This window comes from Acanthochromis polyacanthus, chromosome 18, assembly GCF_021347895.1.
Source record: "Acanthochromis polyacanthus isolate Apoly-LR-REF ecotype Palm Island chromosome 18, KAUST_Apoly_ChrSc, whole genome shotgun sequence".
Classification (NCBI taxonomy): domain Eukaryota; kingdom Metazoa; phylum Chordata; class Actinopteri; family Pomacentridae; genus Acanthochromis; species Acanthochromis polyacanthus.
This window is the reverse complement of record NC_067130.1, coordinates 2622863-2643531: the sequence shown is the minus strand read 5'-3', so window position 1 is coordinate 2643531 and position 20669 is coordinate 2622863. Positions and strand designations below refer to the sequence as shown.

General features: G+C 41.1%; 2 protein-coding genes across 3 annotated transcripts in view; one reads left to right on the top strand and one right to left on the bottom strand.

Moving 5' to 3' along the window:
- The window catches only part of LOC127530767 (cytochrome c oxidase subunit 3-like), a 199887-nt gene that overhangs the window by 85484 nt on the left and 93734 nt on the right, over positions 1 to 20669 (bottom strand). The window lies entirely within an intron of this gene.
- si:dkey-247m21.3 (5-hydroxytryptamine receptor 4) overlaps positions 1 to 20669 on the top strand; it is a 63387-nt gene that overhangs the window by 13688 nt on the left and 29030 nt on the right. The window contains exons 2-6 of one of the 2 annotated variants that reach the window (XR_007937405.1): positions 7503 to 7584; positions 8197 to 8373; positions 9623 to 9823; positions 10218 to 10371; positions 14557 to 16728. Coding sequence is in view for 1 of the 2 variants with exons in the window: in XM_051938106.1 (XP_051794066.1) it covers positions 7562 to 7584; positions 8197 to 8373; positions 9623 to 9823; positions 10218 to 10371; positions 14557 to 15221 (1220 nt within the window). In the remaining variant the exon portion in view is untranslated. The remainder of the gene's footprint in view (positions 1 to 7502; positions 7585 to 8196; positions 8374 to 9622; positions 9824 to 10217; positions 10372 to 14556; positions 16729 to 20669) is intronic. The other variant, XM_051938106.1, reaches the window with a different exon arrangement.

The window sequence follows — 20669 nt, the reverse complement described above, 5'->3', positions numbered from 1 at the left end:
ATGTGAAATTACAGGAATTTTTCTAAATTTTGACACCAAGCACAACCTGCTTCTATAAACCCTTCTATGTTTAATGTTCACCTTTGAATCCAAAGGTCGGACAGATATTTTTGATTTTTAGCTGTTCATATTTCATGCATTACATACCATAGCACTTTCATTTTATACAGATCCAAGGGGGGAAGGATGAAATGATAGAGGTATGAACCGGCGATGGGCAGCTTCTTACGGCGGCTTGTTGGTCCTGTGTCTTTCAGTTTAGTGAGTTTTTTCCTGATGCCAAATGTTTTTGTTGTTTTGATTTTTTTTTTTTACAGTCGTTGACGATTTAAGTGTTTTTTAATCTGCTTCTTTCGATTATATTGGAGGAGCGTAAGGAGGAAATGGAGTGGAAAAGACCGTTGCTACCGTCGCTCAGTGGAGTTCTACCTGCGGAGCAACAGAGCCAGACAACTATTGTTTATTCCGACAGCAGCTTCTGACTTATTTTAAGGATCTGTGTTTTGTAGCATCACTGCTGGTTGCCTGGAGGAGGTCAGAGGTCATCCTGGGTCAATTCAAGCCTTATCATTTTTTCCCCATTTGGCCATGTGTTTCAAGGGTAATAACTCTGGTGATGTCTTTGATCTGGGGCCATTTTTGCATAAAAAAGATCTGTCCTGGGTGCTGTCACATTAAACAAAGATGATGAATGTCGCAACATGCTCACTGTTAGCATTTTAGCATGCTGGCATTAGCATGTAGCTCAGCAGAGCCCTTTGCAGAAGCTCATTAATCACCACCATCAGTATTTTTTTCTACAGCTGTGATCGTAATGAGAAATGATGGGAGGGAGGGAAATGATGAAGAGCAAATAAAATCAAGAGAAACGTTCTGAATAGCAACACTAACAATAACAACCCAACGCTGTGCAGCGAATAAAAAACAGACAGAAAAGCAATCTAGTGTCTTCCTGGCCTCTGCTCTCCAAAGTTCATTCTGTTCTGTTCAGCTCTGTGTCAGTCAGATGCGAAATGGACACGGTGAGCTGTGAAAACACACCTCTTTGGACTCACATCACACGAGAGAATCACAGCAAGCAGCGAGAAATATGGCTCCTCTCCTTCCCCCCTTTTTCTTTCTCTCTAGTTTCCATTCTTAGAAATTCAGATTGAGCAAATATTTTCCTCACCGTTGAGCGTCGGACATGTGAGTAACCAAGTGAGCAGTGAGAAACAGGGCGGGTTGTGTTAGTTTTGTTGATGATGAGTGTGTTTGTGAGTGAAGGAGCGAGAGGATGAGGCTGATTAGTTTCCTCTGTGCCCCATTTAAACAGTAATCAGAAAGTTTTCAAAGCACTTTTGAAACTGGGTGTCGTATTTAGAATACAAAGCTGAACACCATCCAGTCTGTGCACCGTAGCTGAGCTGAATTATTCCCTCAGATACTTGACATTTAATCACATGAACTGTGTTTATAATAAGAATTTTTGTGTCTTAATCATCACAAAATAAGAGGTTAGGCTTAGAAAATGCAGACCCCGTTCCTAATAGATCAGTGGTCCCTGAAGGCATCACCATGCTTCACATTTCGTTCTCGTTAGGGATTGGTAAATTTGGCCAGCTTTGTGAAGTGTGAAAGTAAGCAGGGCTTGAAATCCTTTCTGCTGATTCTCGGAAGAATTTAAGACTCCGTGCGCGAGCGTTGCATATTCTTCATACACGTGGTGTTTTTTCTTTTCTGTTATGCTGATGACGCATTCTTGTATGTCGCTGTTAATCCCACCGACTTCAGTCAGCTGAAGTCTCTACAAGTGTACAATTTTGATGTGAGAAACTGGATATCCAAGAATTTTCTTGAACTGAACCCAGCCGCAACAGAAATTCTTGTTTCTGGCCCAAACAACACAGATCTTAATATTCTTACATCTACCTGGAACTCGTCAGACTACATTAATGTTGTTGCTAGAAATCTTGACATCTTGTTTGACAAGAATTTAAGTTGTGAGCACCGCATTACAAAATTGGTGCTGTAGTATCTGACCAGATGTGCTGTTAGACATGTGATTCTCATGACTTGAGACAAGCGATGTTGGTGTTGCTGGGCATGTGCTATATGTCAGAATGGAGTGTATCTTCTTGTTGAAAGAACTCAGTGTTGTATTAGTAGTTCCTGTGTCTAGGGAATTATCCTATGGATTTCACCACAGGGTTTATCAATGAGGCTCTTGTTTTTTGGTCTTCTGATACAAATCACATGTTGTGACAATGGTTCCACTTGTTTAAAACATATAAAAGTGACCTCCGTTTGCTGTTCGGGGAGATTCATTTGGCCAGATCCTCCCAGACAGTCTCTCTGTCTGATCGATGCCGTTCTTCCTTATAATAAACTTATTATTAAGCAAGTCAGTGTCACGGACATTTCTCCTTCACCTGCACATCACAGACATCAGAGAGAAACCACGACAGTGCAAACATGTTTTATCAACTAAAAAAACTTTGCCAGAATTTGGCTCATGTTAACTGTCTGAACCTCCAAACCAGCTATTGTGGTTGACCTGCATCTTGTCTGTAAATATTTGCCAGAGATAGAAGCCGTAAAAACAGAAATTCATCCGTTCATTCATCGTCTTCCACTTCTCCGGGGTCGGGTCCCGGAGGCAGCAAACAAAGCAGGTCATTGCAGATGTTCCTCCTCCCAGCGATGCTTTGCAGCTCTTCATGGGGATCCCGAGGCGTTTTCAGGCCAGATGAGTTATATAATCCCTCCAGCGGGTTCTGGGTCTACCCTGGGGTCTCCTCCCTGGCGGATGTGTACGGAAAACCTCCAAAGGAAGTCTCCCTGGAGGACCTGAACCAGATGGTTCCTGTAGAGGTGAAGGAGCAGCGGTTCTGCTCCGAGCTCCCTCTGGATGTCTGAGATTTTCCCTCTATCCCTAAGGCTGAGCCCAGCCACAATTAAATGAACATGACTGGCTGCAGTATGGATATTTTAAAAACTTGTGATCCAACCTCTAAGGTCAGCTGGATGTAACAAAATAATCAGATGTTATTGGTTCAGGTAAAGGAATTTATTGCTCAGTAGCAAATTTAACATAAAAGTGATCAAACAAAGCAAAACAAGGTTGGTGGGTGTTGCCGGATCAAAGAAGAAAATACAACCAAACAAAGGCTAACAGAGTATCTACTCTTGCTAAACACAAAGAAAACAACTAAACTCTCTAGCCAAACTTAAACACAATGCTAACACGGACTGCTAACAGACGCTACAGTCTCCACTAAGACTGGAGGTTAAACACTGAATTAACAGCTACCAACAGAAGCTCTAAATGTCCATAGTCACCCCTCAGTGGATACAGAACCAGCGGACCATACAGAAATACAAATAATCACAAAGAGACAACAGCGTGAACTGGTTACATGAAACCAGCTGTCAAGACTGTGCTTTTTGGTCGTAGATATACTCATGTGTGGTGATTGCTAAATGGGACTAATCCAGTGAGTTGGGAGGTACGGAGAACCAGGGCTGGGAGGAGGTCTGGAGCTCCAGGATAATCACTCCTCATGAGTGTCAGGTTGGATCTGGAGCTCGTTCTTCAGTCGGCTGCAATCGATCCACTCTCCATAAGACATCCAGACATACAAAGGCTGACAAAGTCCATTTCCAAACACACGACCACCACAACATATTTAATGCTTTTCAAAGTAATTTTGAAAAGAATGACTGCAGTAACTAAGTGGAAATAACCCAGTTAGCATCTACATAGCCATTTTGGGTACATTTTTATGTATTTTCTAGGAGATGCATTGAATTCAGCTGATGAAGAATCTGCAAAGATTTGTGCATTGGCAGGAATGTAGTAAAAAGCATCGTTCTGATAAGTAGTTGTGATCTTAGTATTGATCTAAATTATCGCAATTATCAATTTGGTCATGAATTATTTTCATGGATTCTCATTTAATAAACAAAGATGAGTTTTAAAGGGTTTATGCAGTGCTAGTAGAGAAACTTTAGGCCTTAAAATATATAAATATCGCTACATCAATACATTGATTACTAGATCTATCTGTCACGTTTGCTTCTCAGAGTTTTATAGTGAATTTCAGCCCATGGTTCAGCTGTCTGTTCTGCAGCTTTACTGCTGTGGTTCGCCACCATAGTATTGATTTTGGGCTTCGGCAGACAGATAATTTCAGTGGATTTTAAGCTAGATGTTATTCAACACTAATCATGATGGACGGACGGACAGACAGACAGACAGACAGACGGACAGACAGACGGACAGACAGATACATGGATTTGCATGATTTTCTTTTTTTTCAGGCAAGAAACTGTAAAATACTTTGGTGGAAACTTGACCACCAAAAATAGTTGGTTGGGGATCTTTAATGCTCTGAAATTTCATAATCCATCCTCATATGGTCCTGATGTGTTCAGAAAAGCTGTCTGACTGGCTTGTTTAAGTACAGATGGTATGTGCTGTATGCTCTCCAACCAAACACATTGAGGCCATGGTGTAACCTACTTGGGTTGTGTTGTCTCTCTCTGCTCTCCTCAAAGAAATGGCGCCTTTCCTAGAAACCACTCTGACAGCTTCTTGTTACATCTGTTTTGTTGCAGCACTGAAATGTTGTCAGAACTCAGTAAATTTTATATACATATGTAAGACACAAGTCTGGACAAGTCAGTGCTAGAAACCATCACGAGTTCTCCTGGGTTTTTTTTGGCTCTCTGATTCTTGGATCGGAACTTGGCCGGAATCAAAACGTGTCAATGTAAAATCAAGACATATTACTTTCTAAGCTTACATTATATCCGTCTATCCAAACTGTAGCAACAGATACCAGCTCAGAGAGTGCAAAGAAGTAGATGATAGGCAAACGTGACAAACTATAAATGACGATCATCCTGCAGGAAGTGAGTACTGTTGACAGGATTGCCGGCGTCCAGTCTGTCAGGTGTTGATAGTGACCCTCAGGTGTGATAAGAGCAGACAGCCATCATAAAAAGGAGACACACATGTTGTTATAGGTGCTTAAAGCTGATAAGACCTCTACAGGTGCAGCAATGAAAGGCTCACTTACTGTAACATGGACTGAGAACATGACTCAGGTTGTCTTTAAAACCTTTATAGTCATTTACTGCCACCCTGATAGATTCTGATGAAAATCTGGTTGATTCCTGGAGATGCTGAAAGAAATAGTCCACGCTTCGTGAGTCCACCTATCAGTCAAATGCTGGGTCTACCACCTTGATTGGAAGTGAAAAGTATCGGATGGATTGCTGTGAAACTTTGTAGTAGGTTTTTTGTAGTAAAAATCACCATTAAGGAGTCAAATGTTCTTTTAAAAGATTTGGGAGTTTTCTAATTATGTAAAATAACTATTCAGGATTTTGCTGACTAACTCTACAAAAAACTCAAGGTGACTGTGGCTCAGATGGTAGAGCAGGTCGTCCAATGATCGAAGGGTCGGTAGTTCGATTCCTGCTCTGACCTGGTCATGTGCTGTTGTGTCCTTAGGCAGCCTAAGGACACAACAGCACATTCATACACACTGGTGTATGAATGTTGGTGGTGGTCGGAGGGTCCGTAGGCGCGGATTGGCAGCCACGCTTCTGTCAGTCTGCCCCAGGGCAGCTGTGGCTACAAATGTAGTTTACCACCACCAGAGTGAGAATGTGTGAGTGAATGAATAATGGACCCATTGTGAAGTGCTTTGAGTGCCCAGAAAAGCGCTATATAAATCTAATCCATTATTATTAAAATTCAGGTCACCCTTAGGCAAGGTGTAGCATCTGTTTAGCCTCTCGACCAGGGTTATGTGAAACCATGACTTGCAGGTGGATGGATGACTGTACAAGTAGATTCAGTTAAAGTGAATATATGGTCGTTAAATCGCAGAGGAATCCATAGATCAATGGCTGAGCTACTGCAGCTGAAGAAGGAAGAGCACTTCAGTAATTATTCCTAGTACAATCATGAACTCCAGGACACCCTGGAATATATCGTCACAACTGGAAAAATTAATGGGAAGAGAGGACGAAGCAGGCAGAGAATGAAGATAGATGGACTGACATCATGGCGACACATGGAACGATCAACAGTCACAGTTCAGAAAGCAAAAGATCGGATTAGATGGAGAGAGACAATCGTCTACACTGAATGGCATGGCACTGGATTGATTGACCACAATGAAGCCACATTTGTAGTTCATCAATTTACCAGTCGATCTTTGCTCCAACGTTGTGTAGGGACCGGAGGAATGAGGTTGCAGAAACAAGAAACCAAAGAGCTTCCTCTGTAGGACGGCTGAGTGAGGAACTGGACATCAGGAGGGAGCTCGGAGTAGAATCACTAGAGTCCAACTGGGAGGAGACCCCCAGGGAAGACTGAGAGCTCACTGGAGGGGTTTTGCATCTCATCTGGCCTGAGAATGGCTTGAGATCCCCAGAAGGAAGTGAAAAACATTGATGGGGAGAGGGACATCCTACCACCACTACGACCCAACTCATGACCTTTGCCACAAACATTCAGGGTTCCCAGTCGATCATTGTGCTAACTTTGCCTCGCACTGTCGTAAAATAAGCCAAGATAAACCTTTATTAATCCCACCATGGGGAGATTTGCAGTGCTACAGCAGCAACAATTGAAGAAATGCAGCATAAAAATGAAAAGGAACTAAAATATACAGAAGTACTAATGATAGAAATTGCAGTATTACATGTCAGTGGTTTTGCACAGATTCTCTCATGAGCAGAAATACTGACAGAAGTATTAACATTGCACAGATAAGTTAATTTATAATGTGAACCTCATGCAGATTGCTGCAAGAACCTCACAGATGTTCAGGGTCTCCTGAGGACAAACTGCAGTTTTTCATTTCGCTTCATCATCAGGTCAACACTTTCGTTTGTCCGTTGCTTTGTTGATTTACGACCAAATAAGTGAAACGCTGTAGGATTTTCCTGTCTGCCTCGGCAGCGCTTTGTGTTCCGTGCTAACAGCGACCCTGAGTTAATGTTCCTTAATCATCTTAACAGTCTTACATCAGGCTGCTGTTGGTAAAAATCATTACGTTTACCTCATTTACTGGGTTAGCTGAGGACTCCAGGTTTAGACGTTTAGACAGATTGTCCTTCAACACAGAGAACCAGGATCTGGGTCTCTTCAGTAACTGGTACCTGACCTTCAACCTCCCCTGACGAGGGAACAAGAAAGGAGAAATTCCCTTGTGGTTTTCGCTGAAGCATGGAAATGTTATTGCATTACAAAGACAAACTAACATGATTTATTCTGCCTGCTGCGGGCTGTTTACCCTGTACATATTGAACATTTTCAAGCTGTGATCCAGTTACTTATTTAAGGGAATAATGTATCATTTTTTGGCACCTTAATGTTACCATGAGATGGACAAGCAAGAATGAGAAGAAATGCAGCCAGTTTAAACTGCTGGCCACTATTTTCAGAAAAATGCAGGCGTATAACAATGGCATGGTGACTGTGTGTGTGTTTGTGTTAACAGGGCTGTAGAATGGGGTGATGAGGACTCTCCTCTGCTGACCTCAGTGCAGATGACTAGTGATGGCCACAGCATCACCTCGACAGTAAGTCACAGGAATCAGAGCTTGTTTTGTGCAGCCCATGCCTTCTCTGGGATCATTACTCTCACAGTAGATCAGAACTTGAGACCGATCTGGGCTAATTAAATACATAGCTATTACAAGTCGTGAATGGAGTTTGCATTTTAATTGAATAAGAGGATGTCCAAAACTAAAAAAAATGACAACTTTGAGTAATTTATGTCAAAATTCAAGCACAAGTTCAAGTAAGACCCAAAATGAGCAAAAAGAAATAAATAAATAACACAAAATAATAATTTTAAATGTGTGTGTGTGTGTGTGTGTGTGTGTGTGTGTGTGTGTGTGTAAGCAATGTCCCGCCCACAACACCATCTGATTGGTTACACATCACTGCTAATCATCTTTCAGCAGTGACGAAATGTCTAAAAGATCACTTGAATGTGTAGAAAACAAATACTTTTTTCAATGAATTTTTGTGCTGAACCGTGTCTTAGTTCCAATTTTGACACCAAGATTTTTAGTTTTACTGCAAATTAACTGCATGTTGGTTCCAGTTCAAGTAGCTCACAACTCCTACTTCTCTAATGCCTACCCGTTAGAAAACACAACATCAACCAGCCATCTTTCTTCTTGCAGTTTGTTGGATGACCTAATAAACCCAGAACAACAGCAGCAGGACCAACAGGAGCAGGAGGAATTCTTGAGCTCGGTGGAGACCGTCGTTCTCACCATCTTCCTCTCCATCATCATCATCATGACGGTGTTTGGGAACCTGCTGGTGATGGTGGCGCTCTGCAAGGACAGACATCTACGGTGAGCCTCTTTCACGGCAACGGTGGTCCCATCTGATAGTTAAACCAGAGGAGGTCTGTACAGAACACAACCAACCTCAGCTGCTGGAACTTTTGCAGAAAAGTATGTCAGCAGCTGCCTGTGAGGGTTACTGGGTTGGAGAACACATGTTCCTGTGAGGCATTTTTAGAGACAAGAGCTAGCTCTGTATCAGATTATAAAACTGACATCCAGCACCAGAAAATGGGATACGGTAAGATATCAAGTTTCAGGATTTAGTTTTACCACTAAATGAAACAGCATTTGCTTTGATTACAATCATTTTTTTTAACCATTTGATGCGCAACACGGGTCAGGAGATACCCATTGTCCATTGAATATGGGTCACTTTTGACCCAAATTGTGTATCGAAGGGTTAAAGATACCTGGTTTTATATTTTAGAGGATGACAATGCAAGAGCAAACCCATCAAATGTCAGAATGCTCAACTTACAGATCCTCTGTCCTGGAAAACCCCCACCGGCCAGAGAAGCAGATCAGGATTCGGTACCTGTGACATTTCACCACATCCCCAGAATCAAGTAACAAAAAACATATCTGGACATGAAGTTCTGGGGCAATATTTAGTAGCTCTTGTTTTATCATGAAACAAAATCTAATCTGCTCTTTATTTGATGTAGTCTTATCTACAGGCTTTCAGTCTTTGGGTATAAATACAAAACTGGACACACGCCAGTCGCTTCACCTTTCAGCAAAGTCAGACTGCTGGCGAGTTGAGCAGCAGCAGCTTCAGAGGTTAGACATGAAAGTTTGCTGGAATCGTGTCAGACGTGATGGTGAAGCAGAACATACAGTGCAGCATAAACCTGTCGGATCTAGAAACTAGGATTCAAATACAGACACAGATAGCTGACAGGTTTCATCAAACAAAACGTAAAAGGTGCGGGGCAAGTACAAGATGACTGAAGCATCAGATGAAAATACCGGATTCATACCATAAAAGCTGAAAGAAAGAAGGAAAAACTAAAACAAACTCACAAAAGAAGACACAGGACGATATATACAGAAAGAACTGATGAGGACTGAGCTAATTAGTGCAATCAAAAGAGGAGGGAAACAGACAAAGGGAGGAAGCAAAGTAACACACAAGGATATTTTCAAAATAAAACAGGAAATAACCAAACAAAATTTAAGAAATTTAGTCAGGACTCTTGTGGATGATTATTTCAGACTTGTTTCCTCTCTCTTGCCTTCTTTTTCCTTCTATCAGAAAGAAAAAGACCAACTACTTCATCGTGTCGCTGGCGTTTGCTGACCTCCTGGTGGCGCTGGTTGTGATGCCCTTCGCTGCGATCGAGCTGACGACCGGCCATTGGCGTTACGGAGAGATTTTCTGCCTGGTGCGAACGTCTCTGGACGTCTTGTTGACCACGGCGTCCATCCTGCACCTCTGCTGCATTGCACTGGACAGGTTAGTGAGCGTCACACAGGGACAGGGACAGAGTAATTTGGCAAGAAAATTCATTTAAACATTTTCAAAAAAATGAGAAAAATCTTCCCAAAAAATCCTAAAAATATCTCAAGTGTTGCATATATATCTTTGTATGTTTTCTTTAAGAACATTCACCAAAAAAATCAACCAAAATCCAGCGCTGGATTTTGGTTGATTTTTTTGGTGAATGTTCTCAAATCAACATTTTTTCTACTAAGAAATGCTAAAAAAAATCCCAAAAATGTTGAAAATGTGCACATCAGAAGCTTCACTGTGAAAACATGTTTTTTTCCACATTTTCAAACTTTAAAACGAGTCGATTTGACCTGCAGGACGACACGAGAGTTTGACGGTTTTCTGTGTGTTACTGCAGGTACTACGCTATCTGCTGCCAGCCGCTGGTCTACAGACACAAGATGACGCCTCTGAGGGTGGCCGTCATGCTCGGCGGCTGCTGGCTCATCCCCACGTTCATCTCCTTCCTTCCCATCATGCAAAGCTGGAACGCCATCGGCATCGAGGACATTGTGAGTCCTCAGTTCCTAAGATCACAAACCGAGGAAGGGGCGACAGGTGACACAGTAATGAGCTCAAAAACAACCGCATACATTATCCCAGATGTTAAAAAATGACACTGCAATCCTGCATGGACACTGAAGAGTCCCTGCCTCAGACGCCTTCAGATCGGTATGTGCTTTCTGTGAGGGCAGAAGCTGCTTTAACCTCTCCAGTCTAATATTCTCTGTTTCTAATAACGTTTGCAATCCCTTGAACAACAGTCACAAAACAATTCCAGTCCCCGTGGAGGCTTTTCTTGCTGCGAGCAAAGACAGCACTTCAACAAGCATTTTCTGCTGGTTTGGATGTGTTTTGGCGTGAGGTCATTTCAGAGCTGCCTTGAAATGAGCAGCAGGACTCCCAGAGGCAGACAGGGATAGATGAATTTATTCATCCAGACTTAATGAAATGCATGCAGCTCCTTTCTCTGTCAGAATCCAAACAGCAGCGCTCTGCTGGCTAGCGGTCGTATTTTGTGGTCACACACAAAACTGCGTAGGACTTGAAATGACTTCCACCTGCATGTTTAGGCCAGATTTTAGCTTTTACACTGGAAAAAATGCTCCCCTCAAAACAAGAAAAAGAAACTTATTTCAAGGAACTTTTACCTAAGTGATAAAATCTGCCAATAGAACAAGTGAAAATGGCTTGGTAAGATTTCTTTAGAATATTGAGATCTTAAAATTAGCTGGGAAAACTTATTTTAAGCAATATTTTACCAGGATTGTAAAGTTTAGGTGTCTTAACCCTCCTGTTCTCCTCATTTACGGAACCAAAAAATATTGTTCTCTTGTCTGAAAAAAAATCTAAAAATTCTGCAAAAAAAATTCCCCAAATTTATAAAAACTTGCAGAATCTTCAGAAGGAAAATTCCTTAAAAGTTTCCCTTAAAAGTTTTATGTAAAAAAAAAAAATGAAAATTTGGTCAGAAATAAAAAGTAAAAATAAATAAATAAATAAAAATTGTAAATATGTTAAAAAATTGAATAAAAATCTTCCAAAAAATCCTAAAAATATCTAAAGTGATTGCATATATATCAGTAAAGTTCTCATATTTTCTTTAAGAACATTCGGGAAAAAAAATCAACCAAAATCCAGCAAATTTCACTGGATTTTGGTTGATTTTAATGTGAATGATCTGAAAGACACATTTTTTTCTATTTTCCAAAAAATGTTCAAAAAGTTCCCTAAAACTTTTGAAAATGTGGAAGGTTTCACTGTGAAAATGTATTTTTTTCCCACATTTTTAAACTTTAAACCGGGTCAATTTGACCCACAGGATGACACCAGGGTTAAACTTATTTTGAGTTTTCTTATAAAATTCACCTCAAAACAAGATCATTTCAAGATTGTTAACAAGATATTGACGATGCATTGTCTTAAAAACAAGTCCCTCCATCTTGTTAAAATGCCACTTGTTAAGTAAATTTCTCTTAAATCAAGTGGGATGAGAGATTTTGACTAAAAATAAGACAAATAGACTTGGTAAGATTTTGCGGTTTTGCAGTGCATTATTTTGTGTGCTGTGTGTGTGCGTTCTCAGCATTTTTTGTTGCACTTCTTTCTGCCCCAAAAAGGCATTGTTTGAAACCAAAGCTCCTTCTCACACCAGCTGTGACAAAGACACAAGAGGTGATTCAGAAACTCTGACACTAGTTTAGCGATGCTGGACAGTACATCTGCTTGGTTTGACCTATTTCTGCTCCGTTTTCACTCCTGACAGAATGATCATCCTCCTTGCACGGCGACCGATGCTTAAGCTGCAGTAAGCAGAAAAATAAAATCACCAGAATTTGAAAACACAGCCCTCCTTCTCCAGCTCTTCCTTTCCTATTGATCTACATGAGTCTATTTTGAAGTCAGACCTCCAACAAAACAAATGTAAACAAATCTGTTCCATCCATCACGATATGATCAGTTCTCCATAAAGTCATGAATACCAACGACTTTCATGCATGTATGAATCATTTTACTAGAAGATAACAGAATATTGTAACAGACTGATATTGTTGTTGATGTTGAGGTTTCAATGTTTATTGTTCAGTTCCAGATTTACCTAATGTCAGTGAACGTGCCACATTCAGTTAGCTCACCTCTGATTGGCTGAGAGTCGGCAGTAGAGAGAGCTGGGAACGGCGGCTATTTCTGGAGCTAAGTTATGGGGTTTTCTAGTAATTCTGGAGCTAAGTTATGGGGTTTTTCTCGTTGTTCTGGAGCTAAGTTATGGGGTTTTCTAGTTATTCTGGCTACGGCCCTCAGTATCCTGTGTGAAGGTTCAATAAACCAGCAGAGAACCAGATAAAGTCTCACTCATTCATCACGGAGGGTCGCTACAACATGTTGACCTGTTTTTACAACCTGACCCTTGTTGGTCGGTGTTTCTGTTCCCAGCGTTTTATTCTGTCTAATTTCACTTCCATGGAGACGGCTTTCCTTTTCTTCAAAGCATCAGAAGAGTCTGACTTACGCTGGGAGCCATAATGAAGGTAAAAAGTTAGTGAATGCAGCACAATCCAAGGTGGAGTACAACCAGAGAATGGAAACAAAGCCGTCTGATAGCGCTGCATGACGACGTATTCATCCGCTCTGCTCATCAACTAGTTCCATGTAACCAGTTCTAACGTAACAACGAAACGCCGTAAACCGAGGACTCCCTGCATATGCATGTGGGTCAAAAAGTCAGCATTCACTTGTGGCTTCATACAGGATTCAAACCCCAGATAGAGGGAAAGTTGCTGCTCTTTTATAGTCGGTGTGCACCTTTTTAAATAGGTGGGACAAAAGCAAACAAGAAGTGATGACAAGTGGTAAAGGCAGGAGCATGTCTGTTCCACGGTCAGGAAAACATAATCTTATTCATTTATGATGAGATGAAGATGCCACAGAGATAAGACTGATACGAGCAGCCACCTGCTGCTGTGCCTTTGGTAGATTTTGCTCGTTCAGTTGCTGGTTAGCGAGACTCCATGTTGTGTTTGTGTGTTTGAAGTTGTCAGGTTGTGTTCAGATGAGGACTCCACAGACAGGCGACAGGTGAGAGCAACCAAAGGAAACTTTCATCAAAACACTGCTTCCAAGATCCAAGAGAAATCCACTATAATAATACACTATAGCATGCGATCTAATCCAGAGAGAAAGGAATCCAGAAAAGTGCAAAATCTCAACTCAGGCAAAATCCAAAGGGGCGTAAGGCCAGAACAAAAACAAATGAAGACAATCACACTGATCAACGTAAAGTAGGCCAACAGGACGACCTGATCAAAGACACGGGAAGATGCAGGACTATATATATATATATATATATATATATATATATATATATAGAGAGAGAGAGAGAGAGAGAGAGAGAGAGAGAGAGAGACAGAGAGAGAGAGATGTGACTGGGGATCGAGGTGATTGACAAGGCAGAGGTGAAACTAATGCCAAGGCGATCAGAAAAGGAGCAAAACAAAGACAAAGGAAGACGGTAAAAAGACACACTAGGACAGGGATCTTTAGAACATAAGACGAGAAAAAGCTGAAAAAAAAACCCCAGATCATGATAGAAGTCCTCATGTTTGAATTAAGGGACTCGTTTGATGTGGCTGAAAGTCTATCTTTTATGATGTAATTTTTTCGAATTTTTGAACAGCAGGCACCAAAAAAAAAATACTGCCTACCCCAGATTTATATTCTTGTTTTGATTTTGCAGCTTCAGTATGGTCACTAACCCAACATATCTTCTCCATAACAGGATGAGAGCAACTCTCAGTTTAAGGGGCTTGTCTACCTGCAGATATTTGTATTTACCCTGAGATGCTCGTAGTGTCATCTGAGGACAAAAATATGAGCAAGTTGCCGGATAGACTGAACCTCTTTAAGGACATTACACAGTATTTTTTTTTTTACGATAGATAGATAGATAGATAGATAGATAGACGGATGGACAGATGGATGGACGGACAGACGGACAGACAGCCTCTTTCTTCATCCTGTTTTTTCTTACAGATTAGAAGGAGGTGAATCAGCTAGCGGGGTGACCTCAGAAGTTTCCTACAAACAGAAATGTTAAAATGAACTTAGAAGCAGGCTAGCTGTGTCTCCTTGCCTCCAGTCTGTGTGCTATACATAACAGGTCACATTCGTATTATGGTCTGTTTCTGCTCTCTGTCCAGATCGAGGAGAGGCGAGCTCTGACCGGAGGCTCCAACGACACCAGCTGTGTGTTCCTGGTCAACCGGCCGTACGCCCTCATCTGTTCTGCCGTGGCCTTCTACGTCCCGTTGGCCCTCATGGTCCTGGCCTACCAGCGGATCTACGTCACCGCTATGACCCACGTACGGCAGATAGAGACGCTCCAGCGGGCCGGTTCTGCTCCGGTCTGCAGCACCGAGCCCATCATCACCGTGAGGTCGTCCACGTCCTCAGACCCTCTGGACCACTACCGCCTCAGGACAACAACGGGGTCCTCCTCCTCAGAGCAGGCCCCCGTATCGAACAGCCGCATGCGCATCGAGACGAAGGCGGCAAAGACGCTGGCGGTTATTATGGGCTGTTTCTGCCTGTGCTGGGCGCCGTTCTTCATCACCAATGTGGTGGATCCCTTCATCCACTACTCGGTGCCGTGGCAGCTGTGGACCGCCTGGCTGTGGCTCGGATACATTAACTCAGGGCTGAACCCGTTCCTCTACGCCTTTCTGAACCGAGCTTTCCGGAGGGCGTTTCTGGTGATCCTGTGCTGTGGGGATGAGCGGTACTCTCGGCAGGGGAGCTGCTCCTATGGAAACGCTCACAGAGCATGCTCAGCAGCGTCGGTCAACGGGACGTCCATGGCACTGAGGTAAACACACAGCAAAGGCACAGTCACATTAGCACAACTTTCTGTCGTCTTTCGTTGGTACAGCGGAGCCAAAGACAATTTTGATCGTGTCATTTATTTTTGGACTGATGACAAATGTCACTTTACCTCCACTTTGGTGTGAAGGACCATGACTGCTTGTGTGAATAAAGGGGTTGTAAATACAAAATGAGTGTAAATGTGTTGGTTGTCCTGCTGTCCTGTCCGTTAAAAGTCTTTCAAAGAGACATCCAGGCCTCAGGCAGGCTAATTTGTCACATCCTGCAGAGGCAGACAGAGCTACATCACCTTCCTAACTGATGGCCTGTAGGCTGCTGGAACGTCAGCTTTCTTTGCATGTCTGCCTTTGATGTACATCTGCTGTAAATCTGTGAAGGGATGGCAGCTCTAATTTGTCCATTTGTTGATCTTCTCAACATCGATTCACAAAATGTGATTTGTTGCAGCAGTTAAAAACCTGCTGCTGCTGCTGCTTGGTTCTCATGAATGGAACAAGGAACTGCATTCACTGTTTTTATTGGCTGCATAGATTAGGTTTCTAGAGGTTAGAGTCAGTGGTCAAAGCAGCTGTTGAACATTTTAAAGGCTGCCTTTGACTGTAAAATGAATTGAATGGACAGATTACTTCTCTGGTCTCAGGGTTTAATGTGTTCTTGTGTTGAGGCTCGATCATGAGTCTGATCATGAGCTGTGTCATATGATTCATTTGATGTCTCTTTGAACCTTTTTAACTTAAAGGCAATCACCATAATAAGGCACTTATACAGCAGGAATTGAGGAGGTGGAGATAAACAAACGCAGACGACCACATGTAGATCTGCCTCAGTTTATCGTTTCCACATTACAACTTCCAGATCAGAATGTCTACAAAGGAACACAACATTTGGTCATGATCAAAACAACAACAGTCGGACAAAAAACAAGACAAAATGTTACAAAAATGAGACACAAAATGGCAACAACCAGAACAAAATGACAAACGAGACAAACGACAAGAAACAAAACAGAAAAGAGACAAAAAATTTGGCAAAAAAGTTACAAAGCGCCAGAAAAATGGACAAACGGCAAAAACGAGACAAAAAATTACACAAGCGAGACCAGAAAAACGCAAAGCGATACACAAAATGAGAAAAATAAGACAAAAAACACAAGTGAGTGAAAAAGGAAACAAAACGACAAAAACGAGAAACAAGACGACAATAAAATGAGACAGAAACAATCAGACAAAAAACAACAAAAACATGACAAAATATTACAAAAATGAGACACAAAAGAACAATGAACAATCTAGCATTTTACTTTATGATCCAAACAACTTGTCATGGTCTAGAAATGATTTTAAATTTATACTTTTACTAATTTACAATCTGCAGTTAATGTCTTCTCTGTAGTTTTTACACTTTGAGGGCCGGATTGGACCCTCTGGAGGACCACTTTTGGACCACGGGCCTCATGTTGGACACCCCTGGTCTATAGAGTAGTGCTTGTGGTATGTATTGTAGCACCTGAATATAAAAGAAGTTTGTTTATAAGGCATTATTTTATGTGTCTCTCTGGGGTCATACATAGACGATAAGGGTTTTGTCTATTTTTTGTATTTATTGTCCTGGTAGAAAGGCCCTCATTGGGGAAAAAAATCTGACACCTGCTGAAAGAAAATGCTTTCTAGCTTAAGTCAGACACTATTTTGCTGTTGAAGATATCTCAAGTCATTTGTCTGTTCAACTTAGATTCCATTGAGGGACTGATTGGATTTTTCCATATTTGTCTTTTTCACAGGTTGGAATATTTAACATAATTAGATTATATAATATCACAGCACTTCTTCTTTTTTTTTTTTTTTTTTACAGCTGGGTCTGAGTCGATGTTATTGGTGTTGATTTAGTCGAGGACGGGGTTTGTGCTCTCAGCTCTGTTGTGTTTGGAGGATGATGGAGGGAGGTCTTCCTTGCATTTGTACTGTTTAACGTGAACCCTCGTGTCGTCCTGCGGGGCAAAATGGACCCGTTTTAAAGTTTGAAAATGCAGAAAAAATATATTTTCACAGTGAAACTTCTGATGTCCACATTTTCAACATTTTTGGGAAATCTTTTAACATTTTTTGGTGGAAATAAAGAAATGTTCAACATATTTCTTAAGAACATTCACAAAAAAATCAACCAAAATCCAGCAAAGTTTGCTGGATTTTGGTTGATTTTTATGTCAGTGTTCTAAAAGAAAATATTAGAAGTTTTACTGATATATTTGTAATCACTTTAGATATTTTTAAGATTTTTTAAAAATATTTTTACTAATTTTTTTGAAACTATTTACAAGAATTTACAACAATTTTCTTGCCAAATTTGGGGATTTTTTTTAAATAAAACTTTTAAGGGACAGTTTGAAGGAATTATTGGAATTTTCTTTCTGAAGGTTTTTCTAATCTTCAGAAATTTGTGGAATTTTTTTTGCTGAATTTTTGGATTTTTTTTCAGACAAGAAAACAATATTATTTGGTGCCGTAAATGAGGGTTAAATACGAGCTCGTCACAGCTGGAGAGCAGCTAGGTGAACGACACACACACGGATGACAAATTAATTTACACAAAATATGTGCTAGTGCAGGCATGTGAGGCTCTCTGACCAGCACAGGATTTTGTTCTATTTTCTGCCTTTTACCAAACATTTCCACTGCGTAATTACCTTTGTGTGTCTGTAGTTTGAAGAAAAGAAGTGGAATACGTCAGCTCCAGACACAGCCATTTCAGCTGGGATGTGTGTGAAGTGTGTGTCAGGTTGTGCATTTCCATTGACATTTTTAGGGCTTTCGGCCTGTCTGTGTAGGAAACAGAAACAGTGTTAACTCTGATCTGATGTCTCTGAAATCTGCCTCAGACAGAAAACAGACAATCAGATTAGACCTAACAGGAGACGGGAAACTGAAAATACTGGAGGAATCCTGTCAAATTCATCTGTCAGTGAGCTCCAGGCGCTTAGGCGGTCTCTGTGTTTGGAGGGTGTGTTTGTTCGTCTGGGAGTTTCTCTCTAGACCAGGGGTGTCCAACATGAGGCCCGTGGGCCAAAAGCGGTCCTCCAGAGGGTCCAATCTGGCCCTCAAAGTGTAAAAATTACAGAGAAGACATTAAAGGGGAACTTCGTTTTTTTTCAACCTGGGGTCTGTTTCCATGTCATTTCATACATGTGAGTGATGGAGAAATGAATTTTCGACATAGCTCCAGTATTTAGCCAGGCAGGCAGCTTAGCAGCTCAGCTAGCAGCTCAGCTAGCAAAAAGTATGGGGCAGCTGGCCCCCCCTGCGTCAAAGTCCGCCCTAACGTGCTTTTTTCCCCACACGGACCGGCTCAGATAGTCTCAATGAGTGTCCCACAACATACTAGAGATGAGAAGTGAACGAAAACCTCCACATTACCTGGCGATCGCTCTTTGTTGTAGTCTGTATCCAAATCTCAGGACACTAGAACGCAAATCTCGTTCCGAAATCGCGCGAGAGCTCGCGCCAAAACAAATGTGACACGGCAAATGGAATTTGACGTGTAATCTGTCTGATTGTGAAGGTCTGACAGTAGTGAGAAGTGTGAGTTTTATTTTATTGTTTTCTTATTTTTTATTGTATTAGCACTGTTATTTATTAATGTTATAGGGACTGCAGATGGAAACTAGCTACTAAGCTATAATCTGGTGCAGCACATCTCTGACTCATGTGAGCTTAATGTTTCTGTACATTGTCCCTTAAATAAAGACTAAAGACTAAAAGACTTGGACCCAATAATAGGCAGAGATGTTTTGTACAACATCAGAATAATGGTATTTACATGCTCTCAGGCATTACTAAATTTACTTCAGTGGGGTGTTGTCAAGCATTTCTAACTGATGTCATCTTTAGCCAGCCACTGAATATTTTCTCCACCAGTAATCTTTGCTGTAATAGTTCGGCCTCGTCTTTGCTTTCCAAAGATTACAAACTCCTTTTACTTGCTGGAGAGTTTGTATTCTATATTTAGCAATAGTTTTTCTACTGAACAGAAAGAGAAAATCTTGGTTATTTTCAGCCAGTAGAGTGGAAGACTGGATTCTTTACTGGGGACTTGACATGTCTTTAGATCACACAGTGAATGGGATTTTGCCTCATCCGGTGTTTTTAGACATTAAATATGATTCCAAGTCTTTTTTCTGAACATGACTCCAAACAATTTCTGTGAAGCATTAAACAGCATTTCAAAATACTGGAAAAGAAACAGCGGTGAAGGTGATTTTAAATTAATTGGAAAAAAACATAGAAAGCCAGAACAGATGCCAGTTTGAATTTGCAGCAGTAAAATCCATAAAGTCTACAGTTCAGAAACACTCGAGGCCTTTTCTCTGACACCCACTGAGGACACTCAGCTCCAGCAGTGGACGGTAGACACTGGTTAGTGATTAGAGTCAAAACAAAGACCTGCTGTTGTGGCCGCTGCTAGAAAACAGAAAAGACATCTACACCATCTGAAACAGGTTAAAGCTGTTGAGTAAATACAGCCACGCCGTCCCTCGTGTCCTTGTGTTCCTGTCGTTTACAACATGTTAGTTTCCACTAGCTGTTTGCACTCTATATACACTGTATCTGTTCTATGTTTTAATGTAGTAAAAGCTGTTTAGATTTATGTTATACCGGCTGCTCTGCATCTCAAATGTCACAACCAGGTCTCAGAAGATTTAATTACGGACCACAAATGTTTATAAAACTGTAACTGTGAGATATTCCTACTTTTTAAGGAAATTTTTAATTGTTTGAAGACACTTTAAAGTCATTTTGGACCAATTTTTAGTCATTATTTAATCCTTCTGAGCCATCCTGGACCATTATCTCATTTTGGACATGTTTTGAACAGCTAAGGAGGATTTTTAAAGCAACTTCTGGACAAATTTTAGTAATTTCTAGTCATTTTGCACATATTTCAGGCCATTTTTGACAAATTTTAACAACGTTTTGAGAACACACTTAATTTATGAATCATTTTGGACGTGTTTTTATAGTTTTTAATCATTTTTGGAGCCCTTCTCAGCCATCCTAGATGTTTAACTCATTTTGAACAGGATAAGAGGATTGTTTGAGAAAGTTCTGGGCAAATTTTTAATAATTTTGGACAAATGTGGAGATTTATTAAAGATTTCTGTATCATTGCCAGATAGCGGCGCTGCATCACTGTAACCATGACAACCAGTGAACACTACATCAGCTGATTGTGATCCTACTACAAATCCACCTCTGAGGACTTATCAGGACTTATCCATCAGAAATGATAAAAGGAACAACTGATTAAATTGTGGGGGTGTTTCTGAGTCCCATCAATTCCGCTGCACATTTAGGTCACATGATTCTGTGTCCATACATAACGTACACATGCAGAACACACGCCTGTGCTCACATGACCATGTTTTAAACTCTTGTCT